Source organism: Aulonocara stuartgranti (genome assembly GCF_965226115.1).
Source record: "Aulonocara stuartgranti genome assembly, chromosome: 7".
Classification (NCBI taxonomy): Eukaryota; Metazoa; Chordata; class Actinopteri; order Cichliformes; family Cichlidae; genus Aulonocara; species Aulonocara stuartgranti.
In genome coordinates this window covers 33,066,738-33,087,623 of record NC_138945.1, presented here as the reverse complement: position 1 = coordinate 33,087,623, position 20,886 = coordinate 33,066,738, and the positions used below count along the sequence as shown (strand labels likewise).

The window sequence follows — 20,886 nt, the reverse complement described above, 5'->3', positions numbered from 1 at the left end:
AGCTCTGGGTACCTACAATCTCATCCCACACTGCCTATCACCTCCTCCATTTTACTGACTGTGGGTGCTCCAAAGCTAAATTCACTCCTCAGCCTTACAAACCCACACTTCTCTTCAGTGTTTCAGGGGATTCTTCGTGTTCTGCAGCTCCAGCACTTTTTTTTCCTTTTTTTTTCCTTCTTTTTTTTTACATATACTTGGTCCTCAAACAAGTTGTGGGTGTTTGGGATTGTCACTGAATATGCGATGAAATGACGCTGTCACTTTCAAGCAGTCTGGAGCTGCTCAAACAGAAAACCTCATGTTTCATGTCCTTTCCTTTCAGTGCAACTTTTGTTGTTGAATAGCTCAGTGAAAGACTATTATTCATATCCAGGCATGCACGAGCGCGTACACGCACCATTGGACCAGAGCATGTGGTGCACTGAAACCTATATGAGTTGTTTTCTTTTTTCCCAACTCTTCCTAACACTGCAGCCACTCTTTTTGTTTGACTTGATTTTCTGTTGGATTTATGCGCCTTTTCTTTGTTTTTATTTTTCTATTACTAAATCTAATGAAAAGCTGAAACAGGCCCAAGGAAAGCATGGTGCCTACACATCTGTGCAGAATTGTGGCATTTTCCCAAGTAATGAGGAGCTTAGTGCTGCTAATGAGCACATTTTAATTATGTCATCACAATTACTATAACCCAGAATAAGTGGCTGCATTTGTTAGGATATCCACACTTCTCACTAAAGCGCTCTCTTACATCCCAGTCGCACCCATCACCTTGTTTTCCCTCATTCAGGGGCTGATTAATTAGGGGAAGTTTATGCTGTTGGCAGGGCTGAAGTTTTCTTTGTGAATTCAACAATAAAACTTGGCATTATCTTAATATCATATACAGAAAACTAGCAGCTGAACAGTTTAGCATCAACAGAAGATTGCTCAATTGTCCTCTCATTAATCAATTAATAGCTTGGTCTAACTGTGAATAATTCCCATAACAACTTTCTTCACTGTGCCTGTTTTGCCAGACTGACTCAGCTTCAATGCATTCAATTTGCATTGATTAAAAAAAAAAATAGAAATGCAATAAAATGTCACATCTCACATTTTTCTTTTTGACCATTTCATGTTCAAAACTGGTAACAAACAATCAAGTAATATTTTTACAGTGCGTAATTTATCAGTGTGCAATTTCACTGACAGCTAAACAGCGATGGATGTGAACTCCCCGCTCCATGGCCCAAGCAGTGAAACTTGTATTCATCCCACAACAATAAATGACACAAGGAAGCTACATTTTCAGCTCCAAGAGTGAAGCAAGAGTTTCTGTGACACGGCATCTCTGTGTTCACCAGTCTGTCCGTACACACTCATCTACTGTAGCAGAACTGAGCAGACAAGAGCAACAGAGCCGTTAGACTGAAATAACGTCCCTTATATTCAATAATCCGTCAGTTTCCTCAAGCAGACTGAGACGCTAATTAGTCCACGGAGCACTCTTGAAAAGCCTCAACTGAATGTCTTTGAAAACAAAGAAAAAAGAAAAGAAAAAAGAAGAAGTCACCTGTGTGCACAGCTTTTTTTTTTTTTTTTTTTAAATTTCACATTTTAAGGCTTATAATAGTGCAGATAATTAGGAGATCTACTGTTGTTTATAGGTTGCTCTTGGCAGTAAACCATCCACTTTTCTGCAGCTCCTGCAGTCTACTTTTTTCCTCAGCTTCTTACATTCATGTTGCCAGTAATACTGCCAAGTTTTAATCAGATCAAATATAGTAAATAAGTTTATGTAAAAGACAAGGTCTCTCTGCCCTATGGATTAAAACTATAACAGAACTTGTTGCAGTTTCCTTTAGACTTTGCACGACTTTATGACTTTTACAAAACCCTGTCTCTACTTTATAGAAAACATCGAGACAAAGTCTGACTTTGAACAATCTAAACAGTTGTAGCTCTAGCTACTTTAAAACCTGCTGAAGCCACCACTAAGAATTATTCTCTTTGTGAGGAATCTTTCCTTATTCTGAGAATGACTGAAAGTCCCCATTAGTCATTTTTTTTGCTGAGGTTTAGTAATATGTTCTGTACTGCTTCCCACTCGTGCCATCAAACTGTCATAATATAGCAGATTCTTTCAGTGTACCTCCAGGTCATTGATTTGAAGGGTTTTTGTCCCTGTTGTTGTGCAGACTGTTGGGCTATTTTGAAAAGCAATGCCTTTTCCAATTTTTTTTCCTTTTCTTGAAATCCTGCAATGACTTCAGCTGTGAATGGCTTTCCCAAACAATGTGTCCTGCACATTGAACTGATACGGTGAAATATGGGCAGACACACAAAACTGAGAACAAAGTCTGGCAGTAAGAAGTGGGAGCTGAGCTTGGAGAAGAAAAAGATTCTGCAGCTAGAGGCATATGATAACGTTTTATGCCACTGAGGTGCATCACGGCCTGAATTTGGTTGTCATGGTTTTACATTTGATTATGCAGGCTTCTTAATATTTTGGCTTGATTTGCTTTCTTTGCAAGTCCACCAGCCTGAGCAACAGAAAAGATAATTAATTATCCAAAATTATTCTGGTCTGCTACGATTCTGCAACTAAAATCACTTGGTAAATAGGAAAGAGATTTGGGTTTTGGTTAAAAGAAACCGCCAATGACATCATCGAACACCTCTTACTCAGTTACCACAGTCATTATTCATGTGGCCACAAGAGGTCACTTGTCAGAAAACTTTAAACATAGTGAGTTGAGAAATAAAAACAACATTTCTGTCAAGCTTAAAGGTTCTTTATGCTTGATAGTTAGATGTGATGATATAAGGTTAAATTTTCGCTTAAATACTTATTTTCTGTCAGAAGTTGAATATGATAAATGTACTGTCAAGCAGTACAGTGAACTCAGTGTGATCTTCGAGGCTAACGATGCAAGCAGCAGGAAATCAAGGCTAGTCAGACCAGGAAATGTTTTTCAAATTCTCTAATTTTCCAGCTTTTGTGAGCCAGTTGAAATGACAGGAGTGGTACTTGTTATGGTCTTCTGTTGCTGTGTAGCCCATCTGCTTCAGCGTCCAACATGTTGTGAATTCGGAAATGCTCTTCTGCACATCTTGGTTGTAATGAGTGGTTATTTCAGTTACTGTTGCCTTCCCATCGGCTCAGAGCAGTCTGGCCATTTTCCTCTGACCTCTGGCATCAACAAGGCATTTTCACCCAGAGAACTGCCTCTCACTGGATATTTTCTCTTTTTCTGATCATTCTCTGTAAACTGTTGATATGGTTGTGTGGAAAAATCCCAGCAGACCTGCAGTTTCTCAAATACTCAGACCAGCCCATCTGGCACTAACAACCATGCCACTTTCAAGGTCACTTAAATCAACTTTATTCCTCATTGTGGTGCTGAGTGTGAACTTCAGCAGGTCATCTCAACCATGTCTAGATGCCTAAATAGAGTTGCTGCCATGTGATTCTCTGATTAGTTATGCACCTTACAAACAGTTGAACAGGTGTACCTAGTGTCGTGGCTGCTGAGCATCCATGTGTTTGTCATCAATTTTAATTATTGAAGACTGTGTTCTATACTTCCTATTGTATTGAAGTATAATATATATCTTGATACTATAAGTAATGGTTTCTAGTTAATATGTTAGACAAATCATAACAATATTGTTATTGAAAATGTCTTGACTGTGTTCATTTTTTTTCTCTCCCCACAATCCAATTTTCCATCACATTATCCGGTGGCAGTGCCTGCAATCTTCAACTTCATTCAACTTTTTATGGTTATATTTAGACACTCAAAGAGAGTCGTTAAGGTTACGGTGACTTGACAGAGGTGTTTGCTTCAGCTGACTAAAAGCACAGTTTTTCTCTAAGCTTAACCAAAGAAATTTCGTTGCCCAAATCCTAAACAAAAATCTGGATGAAACCTGTGTCGCTGACTAATGGCGTATCTTCTTAAACTGGCCGCAACTATTATGCATTAGGCAGACGATGAATTCAGTTGTAAAATGCAACTCATGACTATGTTGCACTCCCTGCATGGAAGTACATGACATCACTTTATTCCAGTAATGTCCCCCACACTCCAGACCTGTGCACATGATGACAATTTGTTATGTGAAAGAACCTGCAGTGGTTCTAACTTTGGCAGAGAAAGTGTTAATTTATGTAGTAGCCCATCGCTCATATGACCTGTAAGAGGCTGACTTAGAAATTAGATTTCCAGGGGCTTTAAAATATTGAAAAGTAATGACCAACACTGTCATTTATTCTGACTACCACAGCATCCCTGTGTATGCTCATCTTCATGTGTGTGAAGACACATGAAGAGAAGAAGAAACTGTTCAGATAATATTTATGCCAGTTTTGTGCCTTGGATATGTTTTATTCAGAGCAATTTGTGCATTGGGTGCTTTATTCTGATGAATTTCTGCCAGGAGTCTTGATTTTTCAGGTTAGCAAAAGCATTTTGGAAAAAGAAAATGCACCTTGTCTTCAACTATCTATGCTACCCCACTTTTTTTTTTCCTTTGGTTTTCACTGGAGCCAGTTAAAAAGAAAATGTAAGAAGCAGTTAAAATAATGAAGGCAGAATCCACGATCCAGAGTTCAGATATCTAATGCAATATAGCTTTCTCAAAGTAAAATGAGCTGGTTACAGCATGAGCAACAGAAATCATTAAACTGATTATAATGCACATTGGGACTGACTAATCACTGGCACAAAGTGTTGAATTCTGATTAAACATAAATGTGTCTTGCCACAATTTTGGATGAAAGTAGCCTGCAATGCTTTCGACCTTTGCTGATTACCAGCATGCCACCACTCACACGCGCACGCATTTGGACACACACTTATGCATTAACATCATCTCTGTTGTTAATTCCTCAACATTTACAGCAGACGCGCTTTGCAGTGGCTAGCTTAAACGGTTCAGTTTGTGCTGATCTTTTGACATCAGCACTTATATTGATCTGCAGAGCTCTCTGGCTCTCTGCACCGATTTATAAACCAATAAGCTGTGCATGTGTGTGTGAGTGTGTAGGCCCATAGGAAAGGCAGGAGCAGTAAAGTTCTTGATATGTACGATGTTATGGGGCTGTGAAGAGTTTCAGCTGTCACTGACAGCCTGAGATGGAAAGCGCTGTGGGTGTAAAGATGGAAGACTTTGTGATATGGCTGATTTATTGGGTGGAACAGTTTGAGAAGCAGCCTGTCTGCCTCATGCAGTTTGATGCTGCCTGGACTTTAAAGAAAAATCTTTGTGTCTAAATGCTGATCCTTAAAAATTATATAGGTAGGTAAATAAAAGGCAGATCCACCCCAACCAGAACAGTAAATTCCATCATAATAATGGGACAGTTCATCCCAAAATCAAATTTATGTAAAAAAATTTCTGGCCCGTAAATCTCTTTATCCATCAAGATTGTTTTGGTGTGAGTTGCCCTATTTTGGATGTATCCACTGTATGAAGATGTCTTCTTTCTTTTAAACATAAACAAACTAAATGGCACTGACCTTGTGATGTGCAGTGTGCCAAAAAATACATTAAAAAAAAACTCAGCAGCAATATCTCATTGCAGAAGTCATGACCTAGTTACTCCAAGCAATCTTACATAGTGACTTTTTCTGTCTTTCTGACAAACAGTATCTGCCAACCAATAGAAATATTCAGCCATTTAATATTACAATATGACAAGGTGGAGATCATCAAGTGGTTACATTGTGTCTCATAAACTGGCTGATTTTTGGATTTCTATGTAATGATTACTTGAAGGGAAGTTTTGTGTTTATTTTTTTGGAAGACCAAATTCAGTTAGTTCCTGTATAGTTAAAAGAAGACAGACAGTTGTACAGCTAGTATTTCCAAACTGGACTAATTGCACCAACGCAATGTAGATGGATAAGTAGCACCAAAGGCCAAAGGAAATAATATGAAATATTTTTTTTGGAGTGAAACGTGCTTATTACTTTATATTGTGCATTGTTATTTGTGAAGAAATTGCACTTAAAATTTTGTGTATCTTTTCAACCAAGGAATTAAACGTCTTCCACTAGACTAGAAAAGATAAAGAGTACAATAGCTAGATAAAATAGCAGATATCAAGGTATAATAAAAACTGTCCGCTGTTTGATAACTTTAATTACACTCCTGCAGCTTCCTGTCTTTCATGGATCTTCGTAAGACACGTCATGTCAGATCAAAACATTGCAACCACCAGATAATTAAAGTTTTAATGGGGACGTTAAACAGTACTCTGACATCTCTTAAGTACCACAGATTTCCATCTATTATTCTCAGTTTTCAATATGTCATTTTTGTGATAGTCTGTGATATTCAGAAACACATAGGCTACTCACACATGCATAAACAGATGTGTATTTATGGATATTCATGTGGCTCAAAGTCACACCAATATCAGGCCAACAGTATGGCTGAGAGAAAACTGTAGGCACCAGACCAGAATGGGCTGGCTGAAGCTCACTTTAAAAAGTCACATGGCTAAGAGCACTTCCATCCAACTCTTCTCATTAAGGCTGGCTTTTTCGAAAGCGGGCAGCTTTCATGGGCATGAAAACCTGGTGGTATAAAAATGTTGACATTCAAAATTACCAATTAGCCCTTTTAAAGGTCTTCCTCTTTGCAAATTAAGAATGTGGTGTGTACAAATACTCTACATTAGGTTGTGACTTGTGTGAGACATCACTTTAGTCGTCATGTTTTTATTTGCTGGGCTCCTTCGTTTAAATGACATCTGTTAGAGCGCCAGTCTAAACTGTAGTAATGATTATTTAATTGGTCGACACCTCCAAAAAAGAACAACAAGTGAAAGAATTAATTCATTTCCTTTTTGAAACATGATTGCCAAATTACCTGATGTGGTCTGGCAAATTATTTTCAAGAAAATTGAAAATGTTTTGTTTTGGTTTTTCTGATGGAAAATAAAATAATTTAAGATTACCTTAACCCTTTAGTTTTAGCTCATGGAAACATAAACAAGATTCATTTATTTTTAAAGAAGTAAGTTCATGGGTAGGTCATGGCCACTTGCTTTAAACCATTTAACTAATTAACATTTTGTGTTCATCTAATTTTTGTTCCGTTTTTAAAATGTAATGCAAATCCTCACATTGCTAGGCAACACGTACCTTTAGACATGATGTTTCACACACTCTGGCTCATAGATTTAAAGCTCTATCAAATTTGAAAAACCTGAAGTTAATTTTCAGTAATTGTTTGCACATACTCAAATTAAAACAATACAGATCACACCCAGTCTTTCTCCATTCCAGCTGCGATACTGTGGTATTCTTTCTGACACACACAGACATTATTTCCCCTCTCCTCCCCTGCTTCTATCTGTCAGACAGACATCCAGAGATGTTAACTTTCTGTCGCACCACCACTTTCCCTGCCATACTTTACTGGCAACTTTATCCAAATGTCTTTATTTTCCGTGGGGTTTCAGTTACATTTACATTCTGCTTTCCCCTGCAGCAGTCCCTTAGACCCACAGGCTCGTTCTTCACTGTAGCTAGCTAAAGAAAAGTCCTTTTCCTGACATTCTTTGACTAAGCCATGAATTTGCTGTCTTTAACTGCAGGTTAATATTAGCTCTTTCATTTAGGTCTACAAACTGATTCCTGCATCAGTGATCTCTGGTTTTACTGTCTGCCCGTCACAACCAAGAATTCTCAGTGGAAGCAGCATATCCATCGTTAGTCTTTACTTTCAGCACCTCTGCACAGGATTTATAAATAGGTATTGATGTTTGTTACAGTTAGTTGTGGATAAATAATAAATGCATAAACAAGGAATTATGTTACTCATCCTATTGATCTGGAATATTATATGCTTAAGGGGCATTCACACAGGAGGCGTGTTGGCCTTTGGTTGCCTGAAATGTCACTACAGGCTCCAGTTGCTTAGGTAACCCTGATATATGTTGATTAACTTTAATTGCTCACCCCAAAATTGAGAAAAGTTTCACTTGGGACCTGCCTTCTTGATGCTGACAGCAGTTATTTTGACTGCCGTGTGTTCTGTGTTCTTTGGTTGCCAACAAGTGACTTCAGTTTCTTTAGATTTAGAAAATCCTGATTACAAAATTAGGTCTTAAAGAGTTAATCTATAGGCGTGCCTATTGGCAAATTACAGATTTTGTATTGTCATATTTAAAGAGGCATAAACACACACAAAACCATGCAGCAACAGGTTTCTTTTTTTAAATTTCATGACAAGAACTGCTAAGCTTTCCTGAATGCACGTACCTTTTATAAATTAACAATGCGTAGAGTAGTATAAGCAACAGATTATCAACCAAAATTATTCAGTCATGCTCCCAAAACGGTTGAATTCTCTGCAATTTCCTTGACAAATAGCCAACCAACCCACCAACTGAACATCATATCAGCCACTTTTTTCCCTGTTTGAAGCAACTGATGCAAGAGTTCTTTAAGTGCACTGAAGAGCACTTTGATCTGTTCCCTGTCCAATTCTACATTTGTGAAGGGCGGTGCAAATGTACCTTACTTTTGTTTTGGGTTAACGTGCATAACTTTAAAATCCTGAATGCATACTGCTTTTGTTAAGTTACCAAGATGTTTAATTTATCTTTCCTTTTTTATACGCACTTGTTCACATGGCCACTAGAAGTAAGTTCACTTTTAAGATGTGACTATATTTCATAATAACAGATTTCATTGTTATTATATATGAAATTCTGGTTCAGCAGAAAAGTAGAAATGGAGAAGATCTCAAGGCAAAGAAGCCTTTCAGATGACACTTTGCATCTGCTGGGCAGAATGTCAAAGCATACCCTCAAACAACTGTACAGAGTGGATGCACAAATGGGGTCTACGTGGAACACTCATCAGTCTTCACCCTTATTTATCAAGTTAATGACATAAAAGTTAATTAACATTTGGCTAATTCTTTGCTGCAGTGGTTGCACTTCTTTTCTGTTTGCACACAACTCTATGCCTCTTTTCCTAGTGAAGGTTCCAGCAAGAGCAGCTCTGTCTGTCTTCATTTCCCCATTTAACTGCTATGCTTGAGTAGGTCGTGGACTCAATAGACCTCAGTTACTACGTCTCCCACAAATCCAGACAGAATAACTGAGCTCACAGAATTGACTGCTCATTTCATTTAAAATTTTAATGGATGCTGCCCCATTTAAGCTGTATTTTTCTATTACTGCTATTAAGCTCCACTTTTACATATATTTTGCTCACCATATGCAGTGTATTGTGTATGTAGGACTGGCTGCTTGTCTGTATGCACGTATGTGCAGCTCCAGTAGTAGTAAAATAAGCTTTTATCATAAATCAGCTGTTTTATACTGCTTCATGCTTTCGCTGCGAGTTGAAATTACAGCTGACTCCAATTTTCAAATTAATGGCCGTAAAATAATGGGTTTTAAGTGTGTAAAAGGTACTTCATTTCAATATTGTAATGCCACTGTGTCCAATTAATCACAATTGCATGATAGGCCCCGTGACTGGTAATATGTCACGTTCTTCTGTCCTCTGGAAGTATTTTTAATTCTATGTGCCTTAAATCTGAGTGAACACACTCAATAGTGTAATATATCACACATGCTGTAGTACCATACAGTTTTGCTTGCCTAAGCTCAATCACACATCATACACTTTAAAATTCTTAGATGCTGTGTCAGAACAGAAGTGTCAGGTTAAAAAAGGATGCACAGGAAGTAGGACTGGGAGAAATCGTGTTACCTGAAGCTTTAGGTTATGCAAAAATACAGATTAGAATGTATTATACTCTTTTATTTCTAGACTAAAGCCTCATATTGGGATCAGTATTTCTCACAGTCACATCCTATCTTAATTTAGTTTAGTATGTTGGCATATTTATAGAGAAGAAAGAAAGAGAAAGTGACAATTAAGCCTATAGTGTAGACGGTCTTCTATTTTCCAATTTAAAACAGGCACAGCTGCAGCGAATGTTTAAATATAAAATGCTAACTATACTTTTCTGCCAGTCAATAACCTTTAAAAGCCACCTCATACACCCCTCCTTTTAATGTGTATTATCTTTTATATGGTAGAACATTTAATAAGAAATATTTAGTTTTTTTTTCTTCTTTTTTTTCTCCACACTTTCATTTCTTTGAAGTGCCCCAGCATGTGGCCTGTTGCAGCATGTAGTACTATTGGCCAACCCACTTGGGCACTCTGGGTAATAGCCTTTGCATCAGTGCCTGAGCACTGTGCATTCAAATGAAATATCAACTTGTCTCACCGCCAAGGAAGATGACAGCTGACTCTGCTGGGCCTGCCAGAGACCACTCTGTCCTGGGGGGAGGGGCAGTGTCACTTTTATGGGATTTCGGGAAGGTTGCCACTGGAACCTGGCCTTGGGTGAGGTAATTGGAGAAAATATATATTTTAGGATATTGTGTAATAACTTTAGCTTTTTTTGCATTTGAACCCATTTCAGCTGACATTTAGTGTGCACATTTAAGTGTAACTTCAGCAAATTACCTCTGTTCAGGACGTTGTTGAGCTCCAGGGATACCGGAGCACAGAACTTGTTTCTTAATTAATATTTATGGTCTTCAATTGCATTTTCATCAGCTGCAAATTGTGTTGAAACATTGGTCGCTGCACAAAATAAAAGAAAGTCTGCTCTACTTGTCTCCTACATACTTGACTAAGAGTACAATTCCATCTTATAAGAAATCTGTTTTTAAAACCTTTTATTGCTATTGCAAGAAATCTTTAAATGAAATGCTAAACTAATAAAGGTGGTGTTAAATTTGGTATGGGTTTAGTCTTTTAGAAATTTTTGACACTGTCCCATCTGGTTTTTTTTTGTTTTTGTTTTTTTTGTTTTTTTTGGCCATCTGAGGCAACAAAAATTATATTTGCATCTAGTTTGGTTGCTGAAACGTTTTCTGTTATGTACATGTTGAGAGTCATTGTGTACATTGAGTGCATAGGAAATATAATCTAGATTATCCTTACTGAATCAGTAAACTAGGTTACTTAATGCATTCACTAAAATATATAATATATTTTGTGGTAGAAGACTACTACTATTTTACTACTACTCCAGCTCGACCAATCATCGGCTTTATATGGATTTAAATTTAGATGTACCCACAGGTCATTGGAAATAAAACCGTTCATCTGTTTATCTTTCTCTGACCTTTGAATTTACTCTTTATGTGTTGACAAAATGTACAATGAGATTTACCGTGGTTCTCATTTTCAAGGTCACTTTTGATTTTTCTTTAAGACTTGTGGTAGTCATTAATGTAGGATTCTTTTTAAAACAAATAGTAAGAGAAAATTAACTTCAAATAAAAGCTAAAGGGTGAAATACACTTTACAAGGCTGTTACATAGGTTATAAGAAGACATTTGCACAAAGTTTAATACAAATCGTTTCTGGCTTATAGGGATTTGTACAGAATCTGATCTGATATTGTCTGTAGTGATGTCACTTGTTGCCTGGAGACTTCCGTTCAAACAAACTCCTACTGCTCTTTGTACTTAATGTAAAATAGGTGGCAGTGACAAACTGGAGCTTAATGCAATGTTGGTGCTGCTGCACTATGCTGGTTTTGTTGAAATCTCCAAGATGTTAAATCTACAAGATATGAAATCTTTAAAACCCTCCGGCTCTGATTGGTCACGCTCTACTGAGAAGAAGGAGCCTTGCTGCTGGAAAGTTGTAGCTTACCACAAATCCCATATCAAATCTGATCTGCAGGGGAATGGATTTAATATCAACCTGTGGCAGCTCTATTTTATTTAAGCTGTATTTAGATAAAGGTTGTAACTTAATGATTTTCTATATATGATTTTTAATATTTTGGTTGTGTGGGGTTTTTTTTTTTTTTTTTTTTTTTTTTTAAACTTTAATAATGACACAAACACAGCTATATTGAAAGACACATTTTATATTATTAAATAATTTATTTGTAATAGTTATCATAGATATATTTACTTATGCCCTGGTGTACATCTAATACGTGAAATCAATGGAAGCCTATGACTGCCTGCATGTAGCACCCCATTTAATTTCTGATTAATGAAACTGTACTGAGAGTAAACATTTCTCTTCATTGTATTCTATAAAGCCTCTCATGGGAACCTAGCGCACATATGTCCAAGGGGCTTTTATTACTATTCTCTCTATGCAGAAATCCATGCTGAACCATTGTGTGCTAATTAAAGACACTGTCATGCGTAGGCGTCTATGAGCCCAGTGGCACATTATTGTGGCTGCATAGCTTTGAGTTTTCTGCCATCTAATAACCTCCTCTTGTTTTTTCATATTTTGCTATTCTTTTTTTAGGAGTACATGCACATGAAATCCCAGATGTAGTTTTAGTGATATGACATTGTGAGGTTGCCCTGGGGTTTTACAACACAGCCAATGTTCCAATGGGATTATCATTTAGGGAAAACTGATGGCTGCGTGTAGTGCAGCAAATGCTTGGAGAGTTCACAAAGTAGTTACAGGAGGTGATGGAAGTGCCACTGCATCTTTTGCTTCAAGGATTAGAGTGATTTATTTATAAAACCATTATTTTTTTGTTGAGTTTATCTTGACTTATTTTCATGCACTCATTTGCTTCCGTTTATTTCCCCCAATAACCTGCTGTACAATTCACAAAATAGCTTTATTCTTGAAATTTATTTACTTATGTTTTGCTATTTTATGATATAATTAAATGTAGAGTGCTGAACTGAATTTGTATGCCTGTCTGGATCATAGCAGGATATGTAAGAAATCTGAAAAGTATTATTTTGAATGATTTTCCTTTTAACAGTCACATAACTCATTAAACACAGGGGAAGGCTGGATGAGATGCTGAAACCAGATAAGTTACTTCAAAGAAAATCTGTACCTCTTATCTCTCAAGATGCAGATTAATGATTTCTTGACATTTTGTGTTATTCTGATAACACACACTTTCTCAAAGTTGGTGTGTGCACTCCCAGTGGCCACAAGGTAATTGTTGTTGGAACACATTAAGACAGTGAAATCGTGTCCTCTAAAGCATAGACTGATGCATAGACTAATTCATGTTCACAGGAGCTGTCGACCAGGTTACCCAATGTAGTTTCCATCCATCTTTCTTTATTGAATGTAATGGAATAATGTAAAATAATAATAATAATAATGTATTCTGATTCTTCTATTATAATTTCTCCAAGGAAGGCATGGCAAAAACTGCTAAAACACTGCAAATTTAAAACCGCACTGATTCAGGAAGCGTACAGGAGTAAATCAAATCACTGGTTAAATGTAATTTCCGTAAAGGTCAAAAGTTACCTGCCAGTGTTGAAGTATAGCATAGCTGCATTTTGCAGTTTGTGGTGGCAGCTCATGTATGACATTGGATGTTTGTTGCCCATTTTAGCATGAAATTGTCACTGTGCTGTATGACAACCCCTAAGTTGTGGATTAATGATGCATACTAATATTTTCTGCATACCATTTTCTGCACAGGGGAAGAATTGCCTTTTATTTTCTTACTTTGCAGCTTACAGCAGCAGGTTAGTATAGAGAAAGTGCAAGAGTTGAACTGTACAAAAATTGGATTTTCTGAAGCTAGTAATAAACAATTATTTATTCAACCTCTTTTTAGTTTCATTAATGTAACACAAAATCATTCAGGACAGTTTATACAGTACGAAAGAGAGCTTGTAGTGTTGTAGAGGAAAATCCTGTGATCTTTCCATGAGTAAGCAATTGATAATTGTGAGGAGTAAAAAGACCCACTTAACCCTTTAGAGCCGATCGGAGCGGGAACGCTCTGTTATGCGTAACTATTTTTAAATCCCAGTAGCACTGCAACCAAGTAAGCTAGCGCAAAAATTTTTTTGCATATGAAACCGGAGGAGTTGTACTTACATCTTATGCCATCAGCTTGTCCTAGGTCACGGTTTTCTTCCACATATAGCTTTGCAAAAACTGCATAAAAAGCGCTTGCAGGAACAAAAACATAATATTCCAGAAACACGCTTTACCGATCCGATCAGCTGTCCATAACACTTCCTACGTTGGAATAGACGTCAGCGCGAACTTTTGCATTTCCGCCATTACCTGCCCGAAACCGGAAGTGACGTCATTTTCGCGGAAATGTAGTCTTTTTTGCGATCAGGGCCTCAGGGCCTATACTGCTCTTTTTAAAAGTTATCTTTGACTTTATGACTTTCTGTGTCGTTTCTGGGATGCTTAGGACTCATATTGCACTGCTGGAAATAGTTTATTTTGATGCATATGCTGCTTTTTTGCAAATTTGCACTATAATATTTATTTTCGTTTTTCCTGCAGTGTATAAAAATTGGTGTATTTCAAAAATAAAACTATGAAGACACTCAAAATAAATTTCCTGTGGTGGGAAACTATTTTGTGCAACTTTTTTGTATTTACAGTTTTGAGGGATATCCCTCTTAAATTTCTCTAACTACAAATATATGTTAAAAAATCAAAAACGAGTTTCAATTTTTTTTGTAGTTTATTGCACTTTTTTGCAATTTATGTAATTACTATGCACTTAATGAATACATATTATTAAAATCTGGGCTATAATGGTTGTATTGATGTATAGCAACTTGAAATGCTCCCAAAAATGGCTCCACAGCATGTAAAAATATAATATAAGCTCTGGCGGACTTGGTTCTATGGTAGGTCTTAAAGGGTTAACAAGAAGAAACATTGGGCAGCACCAAACTCAGGGAGGACAGCTTTTGACTCAACTGGGTGGGGTGAGAGGAGAGCAAAGAGGGGGAAAAAAAAGGTTGATCATTAAGAGATAGCAGACACTGAGCAGGCTGTTGGGGCCAGTAACTACAGACAAGACATGTACAGCTCTGGAACCAGAGATACGGGCAGAAAGGTACAAGAAGAAAGAGGACAGAGAGGAAAGGGCACAAACTGCAGGAGAGAGAATATCACAAAGTTAATTAAATGTAAAAGTGAAGTCTAAAGTGTGGAGAGTAGAGGATAATTACTTAGAACATTATGGGAGGTCCCCATAGCAGCCTGAGCTTATAACGATATTATGATATTACTAAAGGATGACACAGGGATTACAAAAGTCCACCTTAGACATGCCAAACAATACTTTTTCACCATTACTGTGATACAGAATGTGCTCAATTTTGACAGCACTGGATAGTTGAAAGCTGGAAGTTCTAGAGACTTCGGTTATGTGTGGATACGGATATGCAGTCAGGCCCCTTAGTATTTGGACAGTAAGGCGTTTTTGTTTGGGTTTTTTTTTTCTACTTTTGTAAATCACACAGGGTTTTAAAATCAGTCAAGATTTTATTGAACTGCAGACCTTCAGGTTTAATTCAAAGAATTTACCAAAAGGAATGCATTGTTGTTGTTGTTGTTATGATATCTGTTTATCTTTAATGATGTTGGTCCATCTGTCAGTCCTCAACGTTCTGGAAAGAAATAATCTCAAAGGATTGTTCGTTGAACATAAGTTATCTTATAACTCAGACTCAGAATGTGTTAGGACAGTGATACATCTTTAAACATACAGCCGAATCTGAAATCAAGGTCTGCCTGTCAGCATTGATATGAAGGTGTGTTTACATAATTTGAGTGGTGTGAACTTGTTTTGGTTGTCTTGCTGAATGTCCAAAAAATGTGCCAAGATCTAAGATCAGCTTTAATACTTGGACAATCGCTGCATTTGCATGGCAGATGAGGCTGCCACTGAAGCAACAGGCAGAAGTTGTGCTAAGGCCATGTTGATAGGCTGCACAAGGTCTTAAGGTCCTATATTGGTCAGAGGGCCCGGTGGCGCCAGTGTCTGGCAGCCTCGCCTCTGTCAGTGCGCCCCAGGGTGGCTGTGGCTACAATGTAGCTTGCCATCACCAGTGTGTGAATATGTGTGTGAATGGGTGGATGACTGGATATGTAAAGCGCTTTGGGGTCCTTAGGGACTAGTAAAAGCGCTATATAAATACAGGCCATTTACCATTTATATAAAAGACCTGAGATACTATAGTCTAATGCAGGGGTGGGCAACTCCAGGCCTTGAGCGCCAGTGTCCTGCAGGTTTTAGATATCACCCTGGGTCAACACACCTGAATTAAATGATTAGTTCATTACCAGGGCTTTGGAGAACTTCAAGACATTTTCAGGAGGTAGCCATTTGAATCAGCTGTGTTGGATCAAGGACACATCTAAAACCTGCAGGACACTGGCCCTCGAGGCCTGGCGTTGCCCACTCCTGGTCTAATGGTATTGTAAATGATTCACAGAGCCATTTGACAGAACAAATGTCATGTAGGGTGTATGAAATCATGGAAGCTTTTTTTTATTCAAAACAACTTGATGAGGGCTAATACTTATTCTGAGAAAATATCTCTTTTACATCATCCTGTAAACCTAAAATGCTGCACATTTAAGCAGTAGGTCTTCTGGTTACTTAATCAGATGTGTATATTTTTTATCATGCTGTTATCGACCTTGAGAAGTCTGTTCAGAATATTCATTTATGAGGAGAACTATATGTCAGTTAGTGTATTTCTTTTAAGAAACCATTGTCATGACCGGTTGGTTACGTAGAACCACTGTCCCAACTGTGTGTTAGGTCATGACATGACTGGCGGGTTTTTGTAAATATGATTCTTTTCATGACATAATGTAAAGAAAAAGAATGTAAAGAGAAGTCATAAAGATACTTAAATAAGGGCCAATCTCAACAGAAACAGAAAAGTACCACTGCTGAATGATAAACTATTTAGATCACTAAAGAAATAATTTAAACAAACAAACAAAAAACCCACAATTTAAAAAAAACATTATATTTACCAGTGTCGAATTTTGAGATCTTTGTAGAAGAGATTTTATATTTAAGTTGTTTTCAATGCATGTATAAAGCTGTTGTTGCACCAGCCCAAGCAACACATTGCTGACTTTGCATGGTAAATCAGTAATAATACTTCTTAGTCCTTTTTGTTTGACAGCATGAATATTTTGAAATTGTAAATATAACTTGATCACCATTCAAATCTTTACGTTTTTCTCTGTATCTCTTTCTCCTAATGTTTTGTAGGTCCATTGCTGTGTGATGGACGACTGACACACCTCCTCTTCCCTTTGCTTCTTCTCTTGCGGGCTCCCCTGTTATTCAGTTTTGGTGAGCGAACATGCCCTAATAGCTGCCGATGTGAGGGAAAAACTGTCCATTGTGATTCATCTGGATTTTTAGATGTTCCAGAAAACATCTCAGTAGGCTGCCAGGGCCTTTCCCTGCGATACAATGAACTGCATACGCTGCTACCATATCAGTTTGCTCACCTCAGCCAGCTTCTCTGGATCTACTTAGACCACAATCAGATTTCAGTTGTTGACAGTCGAGCGTTCCAGGGGGTCCGCAGACTCAAAGAGCTCATTCTGAGCTCCAACAGGATTACAGCCCTACACAATTCAACATTTCATGGAATTCCAAATCTTCGAAGTCTGGACTTGTCCTACAACAAATTAGAAAATCTACAGCCCGGTCAATTCCATGGCTTACGAAAACTACAAAACCTTCACCTACGCTCCAATGGTCTCTCCAACATCCCAATTCGAGCATTTCTGGAGTGTCGAAGTTTGGAGTTTCTGGATTTGGGTTACAATCGAATCAAAGCTCTTACCCGCACAACTTTTCTGGGTCTACAGAAGCTGATGGAGTTACATCTGGAACATAACCAATTCTCTCGGATCAACTTTTTTTTGTTTCCACGTTTAGCCAACCTAAGATCACTTTATCTGCAGTGGAATCGAATTAGGGTGGTCAACCAGGGTTTGCCATGGACATGGTATACACTGCAGAAGCTTGATCTGTCTGGAAATGAAATTCAGACTCTGGACCCAGCTGTGTTTCACTGCTTGCCCAACCTGCAAGTCTTAAACCTGGAATCCAACAAGCTGTCCAATGTGTCTCAGGAGGCAGTGTCAGCGTGGATCTCACTGACCTCAATAAGTCTTGCTGGCAATATCTGGGATTGTGGAACTGGGATATGCCCACTTGTTGCTTGGTTGAGAAATTTTCGGGGTAGTAAAGACACAACAATGATATGCAGCAGCCCAAAGTATCTCCAGGGAGAAAAAGTCATGGATGCTACAAGGAGCCATGGTATTTGTGAGGAAACCGATTACATTCTGACTGAAACACCTTCACCAACATCAGAGCTCATTTCGGAAGCCACTGCCGAACCAACCTTTGGCCCCACAAGTGGCATTCCACCTATGCCACCGACCAGTACCTTTGGTCCTCTCCCACCATTTAGACCTCGACCCATTCCTCATCCTACCTTTCCCGGGCATATGAGCAAAGATCCCAGAGACTCAGTGGTTCGCCCTCGACCCACTCACATACCACCCCCAGAGATAGAGCACATGACTCTGCACAAAGTGGTTGTGGGCAGCGTAGCACTCTTCTTCACCATGTCATTAATCTTGACAGTTTTTTATGTTTTGTGGCGGCGCTACCCAGGTGCAACCAGGTTGCTGCAGCAGAGATCCATGGTGGGACGGAAGCGTCGCAAAAAGAGTCCAGAGCCAGAACAGAACCTCAGCTCCCAGCTCCAAGAGTATTACATGAGCTACAATCCTGCTGCAACACCGGAAGCATTGGAGGTGCTAGGCAATGGCACTGGTTCCTGCACTTGCACAATTTCTGGCTCCAGGGAGTGTGAGGTATGATCGATCGCATCAGCCTAAAAATAAAAACTCAAAATCAAAATACAAGACCCAACAGAGAGGTAAATCCTTTATCAAGTATGTACTGTAAAAACACTAATCACAGTAAAGCACCCTTAACTCTTCATTTAAAGCACGCTTGACTCCAAATGTTAGATGTCTCCAATTATTCCAGTTTTTTATTTTGAAACCGACTCTAAAGGGGAAAATACAAAACAGCTAATCTGATCTGATCTAGGAAAAGAAATCTACATCATGGTCTCAGAGGACTGCATTAACACAATAATTAATGCATGCATAATTTTTTGTTCTCTGAATTATATTGGTTATGGCTTTAATTACCATTCTTTTGCTTGGAATTTATCTTTGTATCACTGGTTATCTGGATGATCTTTTCAAAGCTACCCTTTTGAAAATGTTTTTCATGGTATGTAGACTTGAAAGCACAGGGAATAATTGGAAACTGTCTAACTAATTTGTAGACACTACTCCACATTAGCATTGCATGGCTTAGATGTTTTAAAGCTTTTTTGGCTTGCGTGTTTGGAGGAGTGAGAATGATGTGTTTCTGTGTGCGTGTTTGTGGACTAATGCATAAATGTGTGCCTACATAATTAATTTTTCTATTGAAAAATGCCAAATATACTATATTTAGCATCTATTAAGGTAAAATGGCAAGGGTCTACGAAGTGCAATGCTGTTAAGTAAGAATTTGGTAGTTTTGCTGTCACAAAGTGAGAGCAGCTGATCAATACTAGATAGAACATAAAGTTCAAATATATTGCCTATCGTCAGCTGAACATCCATTATAGATGTCTAAAGTTGATGATCTGCACTGAGTGTGTCTGGCGCACTGCATGCCTCCTCACTTGAGGAAATTTATGTTAATCTGCATAGAGGGGAGGCACTATGGTAATCCCAAAGCTTATGATATGGCTTAAATGAGGATCCCTCTGCTCTGGTAAGGAGTGAATGTATAAACCATTGTAATTACAACCACAAACATGAAGACATGTCTAATTTTGGGACGGAAATTTTACCTTTCAAAGTAATGACTGCACACCTGTGTGTTTTTCACCAATGGGCCCAAGATAGTTTAAGTAAATTAAAATACTTAAAATATTTTTGTCTAAATATTTTATTTTAAATGTGATTGATTTCAATTAAATTGAAAAAAGGGGGAATTGGAGGATACAATACATCAAATAATAGTTTTTTTTCTCTAGCTATCCTAACTCATATTCAAACTTTGTGGGTTCTAATGTGAAAGAGGCTCACTGAGCAAAATGTTTAATTTTGAAATTTAAATTGTTTGGTACTATTCATTTTTACTTGAGCTATAAACTTAATTTTCTCACATTGTGAAGTTATAATATAATAAGTAAATGTCAGTAAGAAAATATATATATTTTTTCCTTCCCTGTAGGTGAAGTCAGCATTACAGATGTGGGGAGGTCGAATGAATTACAGCAAGTCAACCAAATCACCTAATCAAATCAGCCTGTTCCATATACTCTAAGTCGTAACTCACTTGATATTGACAATGGAGCAGGTCCAGCTTTTAACATTTTACATCAACAGTAAAATTGTTTTCAATCTCCTACTTGCAGTTATAGCAGTATTTTTATTCCAGTTTTCCTCATGGCATATGTTTACAAGGACATATTGACAGTTACAATGGTAGCTGGTTTGCTTTCATGATTCACTTTCATGATATTGGGCTATTGTAGAGTTCAGTCATAATGCACTGCATTATGATCGAATGGATAATGTCAGCAGTAACGATAAAGAGAAATGTACGAGGATTAAATTGATTTCAAGTGCTCCCAAGGTTTAAAAAAAATGGTGTGTGTGTTAAAATGACATGTACTTATATACAGAATAAACAAATGGCGATCAGTTTCATGCATAGATTTTTGTGAGCAAAGCAGCTAATCAAGCAGTCTGACTTCAAGGATGAATGAAGGAGCACTTCAAAGATGCAGTCCAGTGGTTAAGGGGTGAAACTAATGTCAAATCTAAAGCCAATTAGGATGCTATTCATCCAGAGGGTTATGGCTTCTTTCAAAAATTCTCCACTTCCCCTTTGGTGCTTATTCAGTTTCAATTACAAGATGTCTTGGTGGCATAGAGGAGGTGTTTTGATATCTCTTTCCCAAAGCTTGTAATATTTGCTGAAGAAATCTCAATTTTGTGCAAT

General features: G+C 37.8%; 1 protein-coding gene across 3 annotated transcripts in view; it reads left to right on the top strand.

The window, feature by feature from the left end:
* The window catches only part of lrrtm4l1 (leucine rich repeat transmembrane neuronal 4 like 1), a 90,042-nt gene that overhangs the window by 27,050 nt on the left and 42,106 nt on the right, over nucleotides 1-20,886 (top strand). The window contains exons 2-3 of one of the 3 annotated variants that reach the window (XM_082538861.1): nucleotides 17,053-18,683; nucleotides 20,113-20,689. In XM_082538861.1, coding sequence (XP_082394987.1) covers nucleotides 17,053-18,683; nucleotides 20,113-20,205 — 1,724 coding nt within the window. In that variant the 3' untranslated portion in view covers nucleotides 20,206-20,689. Of the gene's footprint in view, nucleotides 1-17,052; nucleotides 18,749-20,112; nucleotides 20,690-20,886 lie in introns of those variants that run through there. The other 2 variants (XR_014277629.1, XM_082538862.1) reach the window with 2 other exon arrangements.